Source organism: Oncorhynchus masou, chromosome 5, assembly GCF_036934945.1.
Source record: "Oncorhynchus masou masou isolate Uvic2021 chromosome 5, UVic_Omas_1.1, whole genome shotgun sequence".
Taxonomy (NCBI): domain Eukaryota; kingdom Metazoa; phylum Chordata; class Actinopteri; order Salmoniformes; family Salmonidae; genus Oncorhynchus; species Oncorhynchus masou.
Window position 1 is genome coordinate 59,175,795 of NC_088216.1, and position 18,695 is coordinate 59,194,489.

An 18,695-nucleotide genomic window follows, 5' to 3' on the forward strand; every position below is an offset into this window, starting at 1 on the left:
GGTGTTGCCTATCGCGGGTTAACTCTTGATCTGCTTGAAACTAGGCTTTAAGTACAAGGGAGGAGTGAAAACCCGTAGACACTGCCCTACATGGGATGAATTTGACACCTATGGCCTGGACAAAGCCTTCTGTCTAGATATCTGCATGCATTTAAGAGACGACTCAGCCATATCCAGAAATTAACATTGCCATTCCTGTTTTTCCTCTCACGTTGGCTGTTATTACATGGTGTGATTGTGGACTACTGTTCTGATGGTATATGTTATCTTTTTACAGGGTGGCCCACCCAGAGCTCCTCCTCTTTATAAATATCTGACTCTTATTGAGCAATGTAGGAAATCTCAGCCAACCAAGTAAAGTTTATTTATTTGGAATAGACTCTCCAATACAGTACAAAACTTACAGTAGTTTTAATCTTGATTACACATACTTAATTACATTATGGTACATGTAAAAAGGCTCTGCATTAGTTAAAGCGAATCCACACCACTCACAGGGGCAGGAGGAGAAAAGGTGACAGAGCAGATAGTCAAGTCAAAGGGAACACAAACACAGTGCAATAGAGAAACCTTGAAAAATAAAACATTCAAACAAGGGCAAAATGCAACCACAAAAACAAGAGCACGTCAGTAATAAAATGTTCTCTCTGAAGCTGGGGTGGCTGTTAAGGAGAAATACAAAATAAGCTTGAATCATTTATCCTCAAGACTATTTGGAGAAAGCTGAATAAGGAGAGTGTTGCAAACAGCATTGTTACCTCATGCACCAGGTTTTAAAAGCATAACTGTAATCCAAATAATCAAATCCAGGATTACCTTCGCAGGGATTTTCTGCTGAACTTCTGTCCTAAATGGATTTCATGTGAAAGAAACTGTACTGGTCACAGCCAGGGCAAGTATGAGATACATCCTGTCCAATTACCCTTGTCGAGTTAGGTTCACTGAATTTGCCTTTTCACACTATTACCAAAGCCCAGACATATCTGCTATAAATTCAGTTAAGCTTTTTAATATAGCTCCGTTCAAAAACTGTACATGCCATTTGGTTTACAGAACAAAGATGTTTTTGCATCATAATTCACAGATCTGAGTAAAGTCCTAGGCACATTTTAAATTAAAGCTAAAACTGTGAGATGAGTCAACTACAAGCTACAGAGTTTTGTGCCATCAGCCTGATTTGTGGAATGACAGTCAATGAGGAGTGTTATTACGCTGGCCAGGGTGCATCGTACAGCTCTTTTCCAAAAAATACATTTTCAAAATTGTCAAACTAGTTCATTGGTAAGGTGGACAAAGCATTATCAAAAGCAATCCCTTTCGCATGTGAAAACATAGAATCCTTCTCGTTACTTTACCTGCTTAATTACGTAACTTTTGTTTTGAGCCGACTTTGCAATCGGACAGGTTGGGACACTTGGCTCATGCCAGAGAGGCAGCCCGGTTCCAAATCGAATGTAGTCAACTTTCAGCCGGTGCAAAACATGCCTGCACAGGCACAATTAAATCGAACCCCCCACCATTGTCACTGGGAGAACCTCAAGTTTGCTTACTTCTTGCATTCTCTCTACTCATAACCCATTGGATGAGAAAGCCAGAGGTCCCGCCCCTCTGACCTTCTCCTCCAATGGATTTTGAGGAGGACGGGAGGAGTATGCAATTAAGATTCTCCCATAGGCTGCATTTACACAGGCAGCCCTATTCTGATCTTAACACTATTTGGTCTTTTGATTGGTTTGATTGGGCTGCCTGTGTAACTAGTTGACTGATGTGAAATGGCTGGAATTAACACTGATAATTAACAAACAAAAAAACATTCCAAATGTATCTAACCACATTTCCATCCAGTTATGTGAGTAAAGTCATACCGTATAAAGACAAATCACAACAGCTGTGATGGAAACAAGTTTCAGTACAATTTTATAAATTGGCGACAGAATTTGTTATTTTGACATGGTGGGATCTTTTTGTGTTGGTAAATTGTATGCGAGAAATGGCAGTGGAAACACCTTTATGCGCAAATATTGATATAACTATCATATCGAAGTAAACTTGGGAGTCACGTGATGACACGGTGTGTGGTCCTCCCACTACGACTCTGGAAACCATGCAGTTTATTAGGTTACAGATGAAATAAGTTCTGAACTTCACAGGGTGGTGGAAGTGCACGGTATGAGCTTGAGGGTCTTATTCTGGTGACATGATCGATGCTTGACAAACACAAATATTGTAACTCTTAAATCATAATAATCTCATGTTTGTAGACTAACCTACCTGAACTGCAAGGTGTTGGCTAGGGCGCAAGTGCTAAGACCAGAATAAGCACATTTGCTATTTAATGTAACAGTTTGTGATAAAACTATCAGTAGAATTGAAAATGCGATGGAAACACATTGAACATTAGATTTTTTTATTCGGTACATAAACTTAAGCGAAAAAGTACATTGTGCACTACGTCATCACGCACGGATTTATATCTGCAATAAATCAGTTTGGTGGAAACGTACCACTGGCGGGTAAATTCACATTTTCTTTATGCGGATGTTTGAATATTCACATTAAAATCTTTCACCAATTTGATGGAAACCTAGCATATGACATCAATTTGTGTTACCGTTTATTGAGCTTTCAAGACCCATGGCCAAGTGTTCTGTCCTCAAATCTGATGTAGCCAACATCAAACAGTGAAAACCTAAGAGGGGGAGGGAGGGGGCGCAGGGGGCAAAGGCACAATAGCAAGATTTACACACAGAAACACATCTGGAGACACCTAAACCTGCTCTTCCATGATCTGCCGTCAAACGGTCAATGCAGAACTTCCACGTCAATTCAATAATCCAACCATTTCGGATTACATTAGATATAATTTCTCTACTTTGAACAGTAATTACATATCCGTTCATAAGGCATTACGTTTAGAACAGCATTACAGATTAAGTTTAATGCAACTATGCCCTGTAATTCAGTACAATTTCAGTGCTATGTAATTGTTTTAGAAGATTGTGTCTTTTCTGACATTGGGATGAGGCATTTTCTTGTATACAGTCCACTTCAAAGCACATTCCTTTTTTGTAAGATTAATTAAATATTAAATGAAGTGAAGATACAGGGCTGCCAAAACCAACTTAAAAACTTTCAAATTAACCACAGAAAAATTCAAACATCACCAAACCCATACTCCCGACAGAGGCAATTATCATTTGAGGTAAAGAGTTTCACATTTATTAAAAATAAAAAAAATCCCACAGCCACAGCAGATTTTCCTGTCTCTCATACTTAATCTGTGTCATAAGTAGGGCCAGGAGTTTTGATTGACCATGGGAAACTCTGGGCCCTAATCAAGAACTATAAATCCTACAGGCTTCCAAGTTCATTCAATATGAAGACTAAGAGATTGGGTAAAAGAGTAGGTCCACAACTGCCCAAACTGTTTCTTTTCATTCAAAAATTGTGTATTCATCACATTCCCTTGGCAAAGTTGCCTGAAGGGATCAGAATGCTTCCTGATTCCAAGGAAAATGTTTACCAACGTCAGTGCTCTCTATAAAAACAACAATTACAAGTCCGATGAGAAAGAAAATCATTGAACGAAAATAAGCATTTCAAAGTCACTTCTGAAGAATCACCTTCTCAATCTTAACCACCGACAACTGTGGTCTCACACACACACCACACACACACACATTCATGCCTTAGCAGCAGGTGACAAACAATCTCATGCACATGTACTTATTTCTAAACCTTTCATATATGAAAAGTTATTCTCTTTTTTAACATGTCTTTGTCTCTTTCCTTTTGGGATGAGGTTATACAATTTATATCTACATTAGGCCACTTGAGAAATTAGTGACTGCAAATTAAAATGTGTGATTAGTAGAGGGAAATTTTGGATTCAGCTTGGGCATTTAGCAGGGCCAGCTGGGATATTTCATGTAACGTCAATGATATCTTTGTGGGTGGAAACATGTATATTGGCAAGAATTGTCAGCAAGGTCAATGTCATGAAAGGCACAATACAATGAATATACAACAATTGTTTTAAGTCTCACTTAAATAAATAATATTGGTTTTGGTTTGTTTCATAGTAAGCAACACATTGGGATATCAGGGACCTTCTAAAATTGCCAACAATCTCCACCCTTTGTTGAAGTCAACTCCAAAATAGTGGCAGTGGCTCTCCTTTTGTGGAGATGAATTAAAAAAAATATTTATTTCTTTCAACACACTGCACAGAGAAATGTGCAGGCCATAAATAACCTCTATAAAATAGTTTAATATAAGTATATCTCAGTGCAACAAAAGCAATCAAATTAAACAAAACAAACATACTGTACCCCATTCCACCCCACAACATTCACACTGATAGCCTTCAACTCGCTCTCATTTAACTTACTAAACTTCCAAAAGAACCAACAGACACACACACAAACTGAAATTGGAAAGTGCACTCATTTGAGGCCAACCCCTCAAATCCTTCTTACTATTTGACTTGGGATCCTGGGCCTGGCCTGCACCGCAACTGTTATTAAAATACATGACCTACTATACATCAAATACACAATCTTACACAACACTGTCTGTCTGCCACACCACCAAGGACTAAGCATGTTAGGGAATGGAATGGATTTTTTAAAAGTGCTTTTCAAATAGGGCTTTGTTAAACGGACAAATTCCGAGGAAGCCTAATGGCATCTAAAGACGACTACTGATGTCTGACTACAGCTTGCAAGCACAACGAAGTGCACATTGACAACTGTTTGTTTGTTTTCTTGCATTATAAATTTTTGATAAAATCTTGATTAAAGTGCAGTAGAGGAAAACAAAGTCCGATATAAATCACATCGTCTACATTTACATTTACATTTAAGTCATTTAGCAGACGCTCTTATCCAGAGCGACTTACAAATTGGTGAATTCACCTTCTGACATCCAGTGGAACAGCTAATAGCATCACTGTTTTGTGCGCCCGGTTTTTTACCCGGATAAGAGAGGAAAGGTAGACAGACCACACCAGAGAAAGGCACTTCTGAGGATAGAAAAGTGCATTTACTCTTCATCTTAGCATTTTCTGGCAAGAATTCATACATTTTGAAAAGTGTATTCAGAGTAGTGAAGATTCTCCCTTTTTTTTTTAGGTGACGCAATTGAGCCATTCTAGTGTGCCTATTTGAAGTTGAGGTTTATGTGATATCAGTATCAATGCTTGTGTACAAATCATTTACAAAAAGCAGTTTTTTTTGTGTTTTTTTTTTACTACCCTTCCCCTTCTACCCCCTCTTGTGATGCAGTGCAGACCAAACCCAAGCAGGCCCTTCTCTCAGAGTAAAAACAGCCCTAAGTACAGAGGCCCATCCAGCCAGCCTCAGCCTGGCAGGTGCTCTCCGCGGACAATGTGGGAGGAGAACTCATAGCGGTCCTGGCTGCGGTGGCCACAGATGTTGCACTCAAAGGGCTGGCGGAAGCCGTGGCAGCCCATGTGGATTGTGAACATAACGTGGTCCAGGAAGAGCACACGGCAGTGCTCACAGCGGAAAGAGCGCACTGTGTGCCCCTCTCCATCCACCACCCGAAACGCCTGCCTTGAGGTGGGGGAGCCTGGGGCCAGGGCAGGGGGAGGGGGGAAAGCAGGGTGGCCACCCTCCTCCCTGTCCCTCTCTCCATCCCTGTCTTTGGCATGGCTTGGGCTGTCCATGCCCCTGTGGTGCAGTAGGGGTGGAGGGGGAGGGTGGTGGTTGGAGTGGAGGTGGTGGAGGTTGTGGTGATTGTGGTTGTTGTGGAGCGGCAGGGCAGGCGCTACACTGCTAAACACTTCATCCGGCATGCTCTCTGTGTCCGTGGAGTCCTGGCAACCGTTGCTAGGTGATGGGCCGTGGCTGCGTCCAGGGGGCAGGTCCTCGTGGCCCTCTGCAGCCTCCCTGCCCCCCACACCCGTGGACCCTAGGCCAGCCCCGGCCCCAGTGCAGTCTAGCCTCGGCCCCAGCGTAGCCATGGGGGTGTGAGCCGAACTGATGACCGGCCGGAGCTCCGACAGGCAAGAGGGGTGAGGGAGAGGCAAGCGTAGGGGTCGGAGGCCTTCAGATCCACCACCACTTCCAACTCCCTGTCCCCCCAGGTACCCTCCTCCCAGGCTAGTGTAGTGTGGCTGCTCCAGACCACCGTGGTGCGTAACCCCGTCTTTGTCGAAGGCGGTTCTGAGCTCGTAAGGCGTGTCGGCCAGACTGAGGCGCATGTGCTTCTGTCCTGCAGGGCAGATAGGCATGGAATCACACGGTACCACAACTCATAGGGAGGAACTAGTGATGTGCAGGTCTTCATTATTTTTAAACTGACACCTGATGTCATGAATGATCTTGTACCCTTTGTGTTACCTGTGTGTGAGCAGTGTCTTTGCTCACCTCCCCATAAACAAATTCCAAATAACTGCTTACCTACAAATTTCTGTGGTGTGGATCTCTTGCGTTTGGTGATGCTGTGGGCTAGCCGATCGATGAACGCCATCTTGTCTGAGGAAGGTTGCAGCAAGTTGTCAGGCATGAACTCCAGGTCCCTCAGCTCCTCTTCTATAAAAGATATGATCACACCATAGATAGAAGCAGTAACTTGCAGTGTGTGAGTATGTGTGTACGTGTTATTTCTCCACTACCTTGAGTGTGAGCGCTGGCTGGCTGCTGTGTCTCCAGGCTCTGCAGGTAGCTGTGGCAGCGTTCACGGTGCTCTTCCAGGGTGCTCTGCTGCTTGTAGCTGCGGCCACAGTAACTACACTTATAGGGCTTCCCCACTGTGGGAGACGATACTGGGGACAAAGTCAACATACCTTTAATACATACAGAACTCTAGGTCTGTGTCTTTTGCTCAGGAACTGACATGCTCAACTCAGACCCTCTTTTCCTCACCCAAGTGTGTGTGTGTGTGTGTGTGTGTGTGTGTGTGTGTGTGTGTGTACAGTATGTATATCCTCTCACCCGAGTGAGTGCGGAGGTGGCCTGTAAGAGCGTCCCGTCTGCGGCATGCGTAGCTGCAGAAGGGACATTTAAAAGGCTTCTCCCCCGAGTGCAGCTTAATGTGACGCAGCAGGTTCCCCTTCTGGGTGAAAGAGGCCCCACACTGATTACACTGGAATGGCCGCTCACCTGGAGGAGGCACATACCAGTTTACACCACCGACTCCGTACAAACCAGTTTGAAATCAGTTTCACTCCCAGTCACGTGCCCAAATTACAATGTCAACCTGGTTTCGGGGCAGATCTGCGCAACAAACTAACCTCATCTTTTTGTATAAAGGACTAATCAATCAATCACTCAATCAATTGATCAGTCACCTGTGTGGCTGCGTTTGTGCACCATGAGGACGTTGGGCCCAATGCAGATCATCCCACAGATGTCACACTTGAGTTTTCCGTTGGGCAGCCGGATGGCACCTCCTGGTGACATGGGCTCTGGACTGGCCAGCTCCCTGTAGCCCCCTCCTCCGGCCTCTCCTCCCTGCTCAGAACCCCCCTCCTCCACCCTGTCCCCTCTCTCATCCTCTGGCCCCGTGCCGCGGCCCGGCTCCTCATCACTGTACAGCTCCACTTTGATGGAGTTGGCTGGAGAGAGACCGGGTTTAGACCAGGAGAGGGACATATGATGTGAGCAGAAACACGGATGTGCTTGCTAAAGTAAAACAAAAACATCTGAGCCATAAAACCAACTATCATACTCTCCCTTGGGAATAATAAAGTTCAGTACTTGTACTACAAGGACAAAGGAATTGACAAATTGGAACTTACCACTAAGAGAGCGGCTGGGAGAAGTGTGCTGGCTGTTGGGGGTGCTCACTGTGGGGCCTCCAAGGGCCCCTGAAAACTCCCTCTCCATCGAAGAGTCTCCACTGCCTGCTGTCCACACACAAAATTACGTAGGCCTACTGACAGTTCATTCATCTCGATAATGTCACAACCATAAGGTCAGTAAGTCCGCTAATAAACTCAGCAAAAAAAGAAACGTCCTCACTGTCAACTGCATTTATTTTAAGCAAACTTAACATGTGTAAATATTTGAATGAACATAAGATTCAACAACAGACAAACCGAACAAGTTCCACAGACATGTGACTAACAGAAATGGAATAATGTGGGGGGGGGGGGGGTCAAAAGTAAGTGTCAATGTAGCTGGTGGCCACACCAGATACTAAGTACTGCAGTGCATCTCCCCCTCATGGACTGCACCAGATTTGCCAGTTCTTGCTGTGAGATGTTATCCCACTCTTCCACCAAGGCACCTGCAAGTTCCCAGACATTTCTGGGGGGTATGGCCCTAGCCCTTACCCTCCGATCCAACAGGTCCCAGACGTGCTCAATGGGATTGAGATCTGGGCTTGTCGCTGGCCATGGCAGAACACTAACATTCCTGTCTTGCAGGAAATCACGCACAGAACGAGCAGTATGGCTGGTGGCATTGTCATGCTGGAGGGTCATGTCAGGATGAGCCTGCAGGAAGGGTACCACATGAGGGAGGAGGATGTCTTCCCTGTAACGCACAGCGTTGAGATGCCTGCAATGACAACAAGCTCAGTGCGATGATACTGTGACACACCACCCCAGTCCATGATGGACCCTCCACCTCGATCCCGCTCCAGTGTACAGGCCTCTGTAACGCTCATTCCTTCGACAATAAATGTGAATCCGACCATCACCCCTGGTGAGACAAAACCGCGACTCGTCAGAGAAGAGCACTTTTTGCCAGTCCTGTCTGGTCCAGCAACGGTGGGTGTGTGCCCATAGGCGACGTAGTTGCCGGTGATGTCTGGTGAGGACCTGCCTTACAACAGGCCTACAAGCCCTCAGTCCAGCCTCTCTCAGCCTATTGCGGACAGTCTGAGCACTGATGGAGGGATTGTGTGTTCCTGGTGTAACTCGGGCAGTTGTTGCCATCCTGTACCTGTGATGTTCGGATGTACCGATCCTGTGCAGGTGTTGTTACACGTGGTCTGCCACTGCGAGGACAATCAGCTGTCCGTCCCGTCTCCCTGTAGCGCAGTCTTAAGCGTCTCACAGTACAGACATTGCAATTTATTGCCCTGGCCACATCTGCAGTCCTCATGCCTCCTTGCAGCATGCCTATGGCACGTTCACGCAGATGTGCATGGACCCTGGCCACATCTGCAGTCCTCATACCTCCTTGCAGCATGCCTATGGCACGTTCACGCAGATGAGCATGGACCCTGGCCACATCTGCAGTCCTCATACCTCCTTGCAGCATGCCTATGGCACGTTCACGCTGATGAGCATGGACCCTGGCCACATCTGCAGTCCTCATACCTCCTTGCAGCATGCCTATGGCACGTTCACGCTGATGAGCATGGACCCTGGCCACATCTGCAGTCCTCATACCTCCTTGCAGCATGCCTATGGCACGTTCACGCAGATGAGCATGGGCATCTTTCTTTTGGTGTTTTTCAGAGTCAGTAGAAAGGCCTCTTTATTGTCCTAAGTTTTCATAACTGTGTCCTTAATTGCCTACTGTCTGTAAGCTGTTAGCGTCTTAACGACCGTTCCACAGGTGCATGTTCATTAATTGTTTATGGTTCATTGAAAAAGCATGGGAAACCTTGTTGAACTCCTTTACAATGAAGATCTGTGTTATTTGGATTTTTCAAATTATCTTCGAAAGACAGGGTCCTGAAAAAGCGACGTTTCTTTTTTTGCTGAGTTTACAAAGGACTGTCCATGCCCTGCCCTCCATACACTTACCTGACATGTAGGGACGGCCATTGCAGTCGTCATCCATTCTAACACCAGTTAACTGACGGAAAAACAAACAGGTAGAGGAGAACCTCTAAAAATCACAGTTCTTCACTCTGTAAACACAACGACACAGTTCCAGGAAATGCATAGTAGCTTAAAATTCATGAAGTGCAACTGACCCTCATTGAGCGAAGTCCAGCAATTTCAGCAGACGGGTAGCAAATTGAGTTAGAAAACCCATGATGCATCTGCAACTATCATTCTGAAGACTAAGATGCCTAGTTTATGGCACAGTGGCTTATTTAAAAATATATTTTACAATTTCACCCCAAATTCTCATTACCGAAATGCATCATCTTCATTAGGTCATTTAACTCATTTGAATAAAACACAGTTTGTCCATAAATCATAAAAATGGTAAACTAGTATCAGTTTACATTACTGTTTTTATGTAATAAATATAGTTTGTGGACATGTTTCTTATTACCGTATCACTTTTTGAAGTTGCTGTAAAAACTCCAATAATTGTATTTTTTTTTTTAATTATCCCCTTTTCTCCCCAATTTCGTGGTATCCAATTGTTTTTTGGTAGCTGCAATCTTGTCTCATCGCTACAACTCCCGTACGGGCTCGGGAGAGGCGAAGGTTGAAAGTCATGCGTCCTCCGAAACACAACCCAACCAAGCCACACTGCTTCTTAACACAGCGCGCATGTGTCCTCCAATAAATCAGTATCGGTGTTGAAAAATCATAAGTTTGTGTTTCAGCAAAGAGCAACCCCACCACTTAAAAAGGAGGATATCCACCATTTTGATGTGTACCTGTTTTAGCACATACAGTGCCTTGCAAAAGTATTCATCCCCCTTAGCATTTTTCCTATTTTGATGCATTACAACCTGTAATTTAAATAGATTTTTATTTGGATTTCATGTCATGGATATAATAGTCCAAATTGGTGAAGTGAAAAATATATATATATATATTTGATTCAAAAAATAAATAAAAGAACAGTAAAGTGGTGCGTGAATATGTTTTTACCCCCTTCGCTATGAAGCCCCTAAATAAGACCTGGTGCAACCAATTACCTTCAAAAGTCAGATGAGTTAAATAAAGTCCACCTGTGTGCAATCTAAGTGTCACATGATCTCACACACACACACATAAACTAGTTTTTCAAACACTCCACAAATTTCTTGTTAACAAAGTATAGTTTTGGCAAGTTGGTTAGGACATCTACTTTGTACATGACACAAGTCATTTTTCCAACTATTGTTTACAGACAGATTTCACTGTATCACAATTCCAGTCGGTCAGAAATTTACATACACTAATAGGCTGACCACACCGACGCAAGAGTTGCAAAATAAATGTAGGCATATATATTATTCAATTATTGTGCCAACGAGCGTCTGCATCGTCAAGTGCTAAAATAGAAGTCGTTCCTATTTCTGACACAGATCGCGCTGCATGTCCTGTCTCTCTCATCTCCTCATTGACTTATAGAAGCAGGTACCCACGTGCAGTCTCATTGGTGGGTGATTGAAAGACAAACTGTTTTGCCGGTTGTCGTGGTAAAACTATGAAAGTGTAGATGCCAATCACCATATAAGTTCAAAGTTGAAAAAGCCTGGAAAGGGGAGAGATGACTAGAAACGATTCGGTTGACCGCTTTGTGTGTGGATTAATTGTCAGAGTAGAGGACCTTGTGCATTTCAGGTAAAATAACAACTCAATGTTTATATCCCAGGACAAATTAGCTAGCAACAGCAAGCATATATAAATAGGACAAAGTAGCTAGCAAGTGCAAGCTAACTAGCTAAATTGCCATACATGTTTAATGCTTTTCGACCTGTCTCCAAATTAATGTCATTGATTCAGAGTTTGTTTTGATATTTTAATCTGCGTGTCATGATCACGTTGGTGTAGGGGGACAAAATAAATGTATGCACAATGGCGCACGCGCGCAGCCGGTTTGGGTTCCGTTTAACCTCTCTGGGACGGTAGCGTCCCACCTCGCCAACAGCCAGTGAAAGTGCAGGGCGACAAGTTCAAAACAACAAATCTCATAATAAAAATTCCTCAAGCATACAAGTATTTTACACCATTTTAAAGATAAAATTCTCATTAATCCAGCCACAGTGTGAATTCAAAAAGGCTTTACACCGAAAGCACCACAAACGATTGTTATGTCACCACCAAGCCACAGAAAAACACAGCCATTTTTCCAGCCAAAGAGAGGAGTCACAAAAAGCACAAATAGAATGAATCACTAACCTTTGATGATCATCAGATGACACTCATAGGACTTCATGTATGTTTTGTTCGAAAAAGTGCATATTTATATCAAAGAAACTAATTGTACATTGGCACGTTACTACGTTCAGTAGTTCTAAAACATGCTGTGATTTTGCAGAGAGCCATATTAATTTACAGAAATACTCATCATAAATGTTGATGAAAATACAAGTGTTATACATGGAATTAGAGATATACTTCTCCTTAATGCAACGCTCTAGGCGACCAGTTTTGATAGCCTTTAGCCGCACCCTCATACTACTCCTCCTTTGTTCCGCGGGTGATGTGGAGGTAAACCCAGGCCCTGCATGTCCCCAGGCACCCTCATGTCAACATCAGAAGCCTCCTCCCTAAGTTTGTTTTACTCACTGCTTGAGCACACTCTGCCAACCCTGATGTCCTTGTCGTGTCTGAATCCTGGCTTAGGAAGGCCACCAAAAATTCTGAGATTTCTATACCCAACTATAACATTTTCCACCAAGATAGACTGCAACTCCACCCCCTTTGGCAGTTCTACTGCAGAGATGACCTGGAAAGTATGACATTACTTTGCTGGCTGATACCCAAACAGTTCGAACTACTAATTTTAAAAATGACTCTCCAGAAATACTGTTGCTCTCACTGTTGCTGCCGACCCCCCTCAGCTCCCAGCTGTGCCCTGGACACCATTTGTGAATTGATCATCCACCATCTAGCTTCAGTTTGTTCTGTTAGGTGACCTAAACTGGGATATGCTTAACACCCAGGCAGTCCTACAATCTAAGCTAGATGCCCTCAATCTCACACAAATCATCAAGGAACCCACCAGGTACAACCCTAAATCTGTAAACAAGGGCACGCTCATTGACGTTATCCTGACCAACTGGCCCTCCAAATACACCGCATTCCTCAACCAGGATCTCAGCGATCACTGCCTCATTGCCTGTATCCGCTACGGGCCCGCAGTCAAACGACCACCCCTCATCACTGTCAAACACTCCCTAAAACACTTCTGCGAGCAGGCCTTTCTAATCGACCTGGCCCGGGTATCCTGGAAGGATATTGACCTCATCCCGTCAGTTGAGGATGCCTGGTCATTATTTAAAAGTAACTTCCTCACCATCTTAGATAAGCATGCTCCGTTCAAAAAAAAAAAAATGCAGAACTAAGAACAGATATAGCCCTTGGTTTACTCCAGACCTGACTGCCCTCGACCAGCACAAAAACATCCTGTGGCGGACTGCAATAACATCGAATAGTCCCCGCGATATGCAACTGTTCAGGGAAGTCAGGAACCAATACACGCAGTCAGTCAGAAAAGCAAAGGCCAGCTTTTTCAAGCAGAAATTTGCATCCTGTAGCTCTAACTCCAAAAAGTTCTGGGACACTGTAAAGTCCATGGAGAACAAGAGCACCTCCTCCTAGCTGCCCACTGCACTGAGGCTAGGTAACACGGTCACCACTGATAAATTCAAAGATAACCCTGAAGGAGCTGCAAAGCTCCACTGCAGAGATTGGAGTATCTGTCCATAGGACCACTTTACGCTGCACACTCCACAGAGCTGGGCTTTACGGAAGAGTGGCCAGAAAAAAGCCATTGCTTAAAGAAAAGAAATAAGCAAACGCATTTGGTGTTCACCAAAAGGCATGTGGAAGACTCCCCAAACATATGGAAGAAGGTACTCTGGTCAGATGAGACTAATATTGGGCTTTTTGGCCATCAAGGAAAACACTATGTCTGGCGCAAACCCAACATCCCTCATCACTCCCAGAACACCATCCCAGTGAAGAATGGTGGTGGCAGCATCATGTTGTGGGGATGTTTTTCATCAGCAGGGACTGAGAAACTGGTCAGAATTGAAGGAATGATGGATGGCGCTAAATACAGGGAAATTCTTGAGGGAAACCGGTTTCAGTCTTCCAGATTTGAGACTGGTACGGAGGTTCGCCTTCCAGCAGGACAATGACCCTAAGCATACTGCTAAAGCAACACTCAAGTGGTTTAAGAGGAAACATTTAAATGTCTTGGAATAGCCTAGTCAAAGCCCAGACCTCAATCCAATTGAGAATCTGTGTGACCAGCAGAACCCATCCAACTTGAAGGAGCTGGAGCAGTTTTGCCTTGAAGAATGGGAGAAAACAAATCCCAGTGGCTAGATGTGCCAAGCTTATAGAGACATGCCCCAAGATACTTGCAGCTGTAATTGCGGCAAGAGGTGACTCTACAAAGTATTGACTTTTGGGGGGGGGGGAAATAGTTATGCAAGCTTAAGTTCAGTTTTTTTGTCTTATTTCCTGTTTGTTTCACAAGGAAAAATATTTTGAAAGTGGTAGGCATGATGTGTAAATCAGATGATACAAACCCCCCAAAAATCTATTTTAATTCCAAGTTGTAAGGCAACAAAATAGGAAAAATGCCAAGGGGGTGAATACTTTCGCAAGCCACCATACCTATACTGTTTGATATCCCAAAACAGTATATTTAGATACTTTATAGGCATATCATGTTATGCCATTTGCCCACAGGATCCCATCTATAATACCTTAGGACCACACATATCCACATCCTAAGACAGCCACATTATCTGTGAAGACCTGGGAGAATTTACTTTTTCAAAAGAAGTCACTTAAGTTACTTTTGAAAATACTGTACTTAATACTGCCCATAATTACAGTACTTATATTTATGCTAGTCAGTTGCATTAAGATCAGTGATTTTCGTATTATACACTCGTTTCAGATTATCAAACGACAGTTTGATGTTGTTTTGGGTTAATGAATCTCTAATAGAGCCCAATGGCAAACTATCAATACCGAAACATTCTTATCATTACTGTAATGCACCAATTTTGGTGAAATAATATGAAAAATAAAACATACTTTAATAATGTTGGCTTAATCTGATAGTCTGATATAAAACTAGCATGTATACACAAGTAATGAAGAAAAAAATAAACATTCAGAAAAGTTTGCTGTAATGAGAAATTACAAATGAATTGTAATTTAATTTTAAATATACTTGTTTTCAGTGTTGTTTAATTGAGGCCTTTGCATTAGGTGAGCAATGTAAAGAAATATTAGAAATTTATTTTCTTAATAGTTTAACTTAAACTGTTGCAGTAAAGTAATGAGCATTTTTGCATTGGTAACGTTGGTTCTGGAGATTGTGATAGAATGCATAATATCTGATCAATAAACATAATTAGGAAAAATAAATGCAGATCCTAATATTACTATTCCAAGAGGATTTTTTTTGTCAAGTGGAAGGTTCGTGAGAATCATCAATGAAATGGAGTGAGGGGCAATGGCCTTTTATTTAACACTTCGCTATCAAGTCCTTCAAGACCATGGACGAAGCCTATACTGTCTGTGGCCACAGTAACAGAATGATGCTAACTAGCTAGCCATCTGACTAAAGTCAAAGATATAGCTAGCTTGCTAACACTCATCTGTGCTAACCAAAGAGTATCTGTGTTAATGTAGTACAGGTTACAACCCCCACCAAAAGTGTGAGCATATAACCAGCTAGCTACATTAGCTCTAGGGCAATTCCATGATAACAGAATGATGCTGGGAGTCAGATTTTACACTTTTCAGATGCAAAGTTTGGTAACAGAATTGGTTGTTTTAACCCCCCCCCCCCCCCCCACACCCCCCCACACACACACACAAAAAAAAATGACCATCTTCTTGGGGGTTGTAACCTGCACTAACGTTACATTGGCGCAGATAATCTTTGGTGAGCACAAATGAACGTGTTAGCTAGCTACAGTAGTTATCGTTGACGTTAGTCGGATGGCTAGCTACTTAGTTAGCTAGCTTGTTTGCACATGCTAGCTAACTAAGCTCAGCAAGTCAGCCACTAGCTAGCTAGCTATGCTAAAGTTAGCCACAAATACTGGTAACTAACCCTTCTTCTATCTTTGAGATAGAGGTCTGACCAGCCTGGCAACTGACAAGCTAACTATTAGCCAATTGCTTTTAAGTAGCGTTAGCTACCCAAGGCAGACAGTGACAGTTGGATAACATCAACAAAATAGTAAGGAACATAAAATATTACTACTAACGATGCTTTTCTAAATCATATCGGTTGCAAACATTGTAGATGCAAGTGTTTAATCTCAATGCCACGTCTTGGTTAGCATGTCTGGCTGCTAGTTACATGAATAATGCCTGTTTCTTAAGCGGTTGCTATGGTACCCACCGCCCAGAAAAATGCGCTAGGCTAGACAGCTAACGTTAATCAGTTGGCTAGCATCTCTGGTTGATGGCATCGTCAGCTACCAACTTTACATTAAAAGTACTTCAACAAACTCCAACCTCTATAGAAACAGCAACTACACAAACATTTTTGCAAATCTTCCTTACCTGTCACGATAGGCCTCGATTCTGGGATTTTATGTTTCTGCTGCTCTGCTTGTTTTCTCTTGCGACGAGAGCATCTCCCGGCACTCGGGTCGTCACTCGTTACCACAGCCACAAAGTCGTAAACCCCGCCTATTTCTACAATTTATCTTATTAAAATATGATTTTAAACCTAACCTTAACTACATTGCAAACATTATACCTAACCCTAACCTTAAATTAAGACCAAAAAGCTAATATTTGTTTTCCTGAATTCTTACATATAGACATTAGGCTTTGTGGCTCTGCTATCTAGTGGAACCCCGGCACTCGGCAGCATTTTACACCACGTTCTAAACAATTTCCGGTCCGTCAAATACCGGGATAAAGACCCGTTCACAACTCCCATGGATTCTCATCAATAGAATGTCGAGTGTGTCGAGCTTGAATGCTCAGCTCCCTTCATCTCTCTCAAATTACCCACTTGTGGCACATTAGGCTACATGTATTGTCACATACATAGTCCACCTTTTTCATTTAGAAGAAAAGGGTTATCGCCAGAAAAAAAAATCTTTCTTGCACTAATTAGTTCCACCCTCTTGCCAATTTCCTTTTCACCAGTATTTTTTTCCACAAAACTTTCTGTAGGGATAGGTGAGCTCTGTACTGGTCCAAGAGAGCATTTTATATAGGCTACAGCCCACTAGCTGGAGGGTTGATGAATATTCAGTGGTTGGGAAGAAGTGTAGTTACAATTATTTTATTTAGGCAACTCAGTTAAGAACACATTCTTATTTACAATGACGGCCTACATCAGCCAAACTTGAACAACCCTGGGCCAATTGTGTGCTGCCCTATGAGATTCCCAATCACGGCTGGTTGTGATACAGCCTGGAATCAAACCAGGGTCTGTAGTGAAATGTATAGCACTGAGATGCAGTGCCTTATACCGCTGTGCCACACGGAAGCCAGGAGCATTGATTGAATGATACAATCTCAATCATAAGACTGCAAAAGACAATAGGGAATAATCACAGGAAATGTTTAATAATGCAGATTGACATGAATTAACCATTTGTACTGACCTGGGTGAAACACCAGCAAACACATCATTATTTGTATTCGCAAAACTAGAAAATTGGCAGTGTTATGTCACAATGTTACAGATACAGTATAGAAAACTGCCAGATGGTGGCACTGCTGCTGTATAGTGTGTGTGTGTTTGTGTGTGTGTCCTTCACAAGAGAAAGAGTGATTGCAAGGCACATCCAGGTAAACCCATGAAGAGCCTGTGAAATATCAGAATAGGCTAGCTTTGATTTAACTGCATAAGTCAGTTGGAACATGTGTCATTCTGGTGTTTCTTGATGCATCTCGTTTATCAACACCCACAGTTAAATAGGGGGACAGGGTGTGGTCAAGGTGCATTTCAGGAAATGTGCAGTAGGCCTAGTACATGCAACAACTTACCCACCCCCCTTATCTGCCCCTTTGTCAATGGAACTACATCAATTCACTCCCCATCTTTTTTAGTCAGACTGTTATGTCTTCAGCAAAAGCGAGAGAGACTGAGAGAGAGCGATGTGTAGACTGATGTGTATGGGTTAGGCTATGTGTGCTGTGAGATCTCAGGATGACAGTGATCTATCCCCAGAACATTACCTGTCAGTAAAAGAGTAGCTATAGGACACAGCAGAGAGAGCATGCCCTCATACACATCTACAGGGCTGCAGTGGAGAGGGTAAAATGTTTCAAGTTCCTCACTGAGGACCTGGAATGGTCCCTCCACACTGACACTATGGTGAAGAAGGCGCAAGAGCACCTCTTCAACCTCAGAAAGCTGAAGAAATTCAGCTTGGCCCCCAAGATCCTCACAAACCTCTACAGATGCACCATCGAGAAACGTCTGTCGGGCTGTATCACCACCTGGCACGGCAACTGCACCACCCGCAAACACAGGGCTCTCCAGGGGCACACTGCCTGCCCTCCATGACATCTACAGCACCCGGTGTCATAGAAGGCCAAGAAGAACATCAAGGACAGCCACCCAATTCACATCCCTCATGATAAAGTACTACTGAATTACTATACAAAATCTAGGATTTGTAGGAATTGTGTAGTAAATGGATAATGTATACACTACTCAAGATGCACTACTCAAGTAGAGTTTTGTAGTGTTCAATAGGAAAACAGTAGTGCTTCCAGTAGTAATTAGGTAGAGATTCTACTACTTGATGTTGGTAGTAAATAAGTAGCCAAAACACTACAGGCAAACTGCACTGACGTTTCAGTAGTGAGCAGTAGAGTTTTGCAGCTTGTGGCTGCACATCCTGTGCCCGTGACCGCAGAAGAAGAG

The 18,695-nt window shown here is 43.2% G+C and overlaps 1 protein-coding gene across 2 annotated transcripts; it reads right to left on the reverse strand.

The window, feature by feature from the left end:
* Positions 1-350: 350 nt before the first annotated feature.
* On the reverse strand, positions 351-16,442 carry LOC135539976 (zinc finger protein Eos-like). Of its 2 annotated transcripts, none has more exons than XM_064966255.1 (8): positions 16,364-16,442; positions 9,728-9,779; positions 7,766-7,870; positions 7,316-7,582; positions 6,960-7,127; positions 6,641-6,790; positions 6,426-6,557; positions 351-6,237 (listed from the first exon to the last, which is right to left on the reverse strand). In XM_064966255.1, the coding sequence occupies exons 2-8, from the start codon at positions 9,762-9,764 to the stop codon at positions 5,360-5,362; spliced, it is 1,737 nt and encodes a 578-aa protein (XP_064822327.1). In that variant the 5' UTR covers positions 9,765-9,779; positions 16,364-16,442; the 3' UTR covers positions 351-5,359. The 2 variants fall into 2 exon arrangements, with proteins under 2 accessions (XP_064822327.1, XP_064822326.1); XM_064966254.1 differs by having other exon boundaries at positions 7,766-7,873.
* Positions 16,443-18,695: the final 2,253 nt, after the last annotated feature.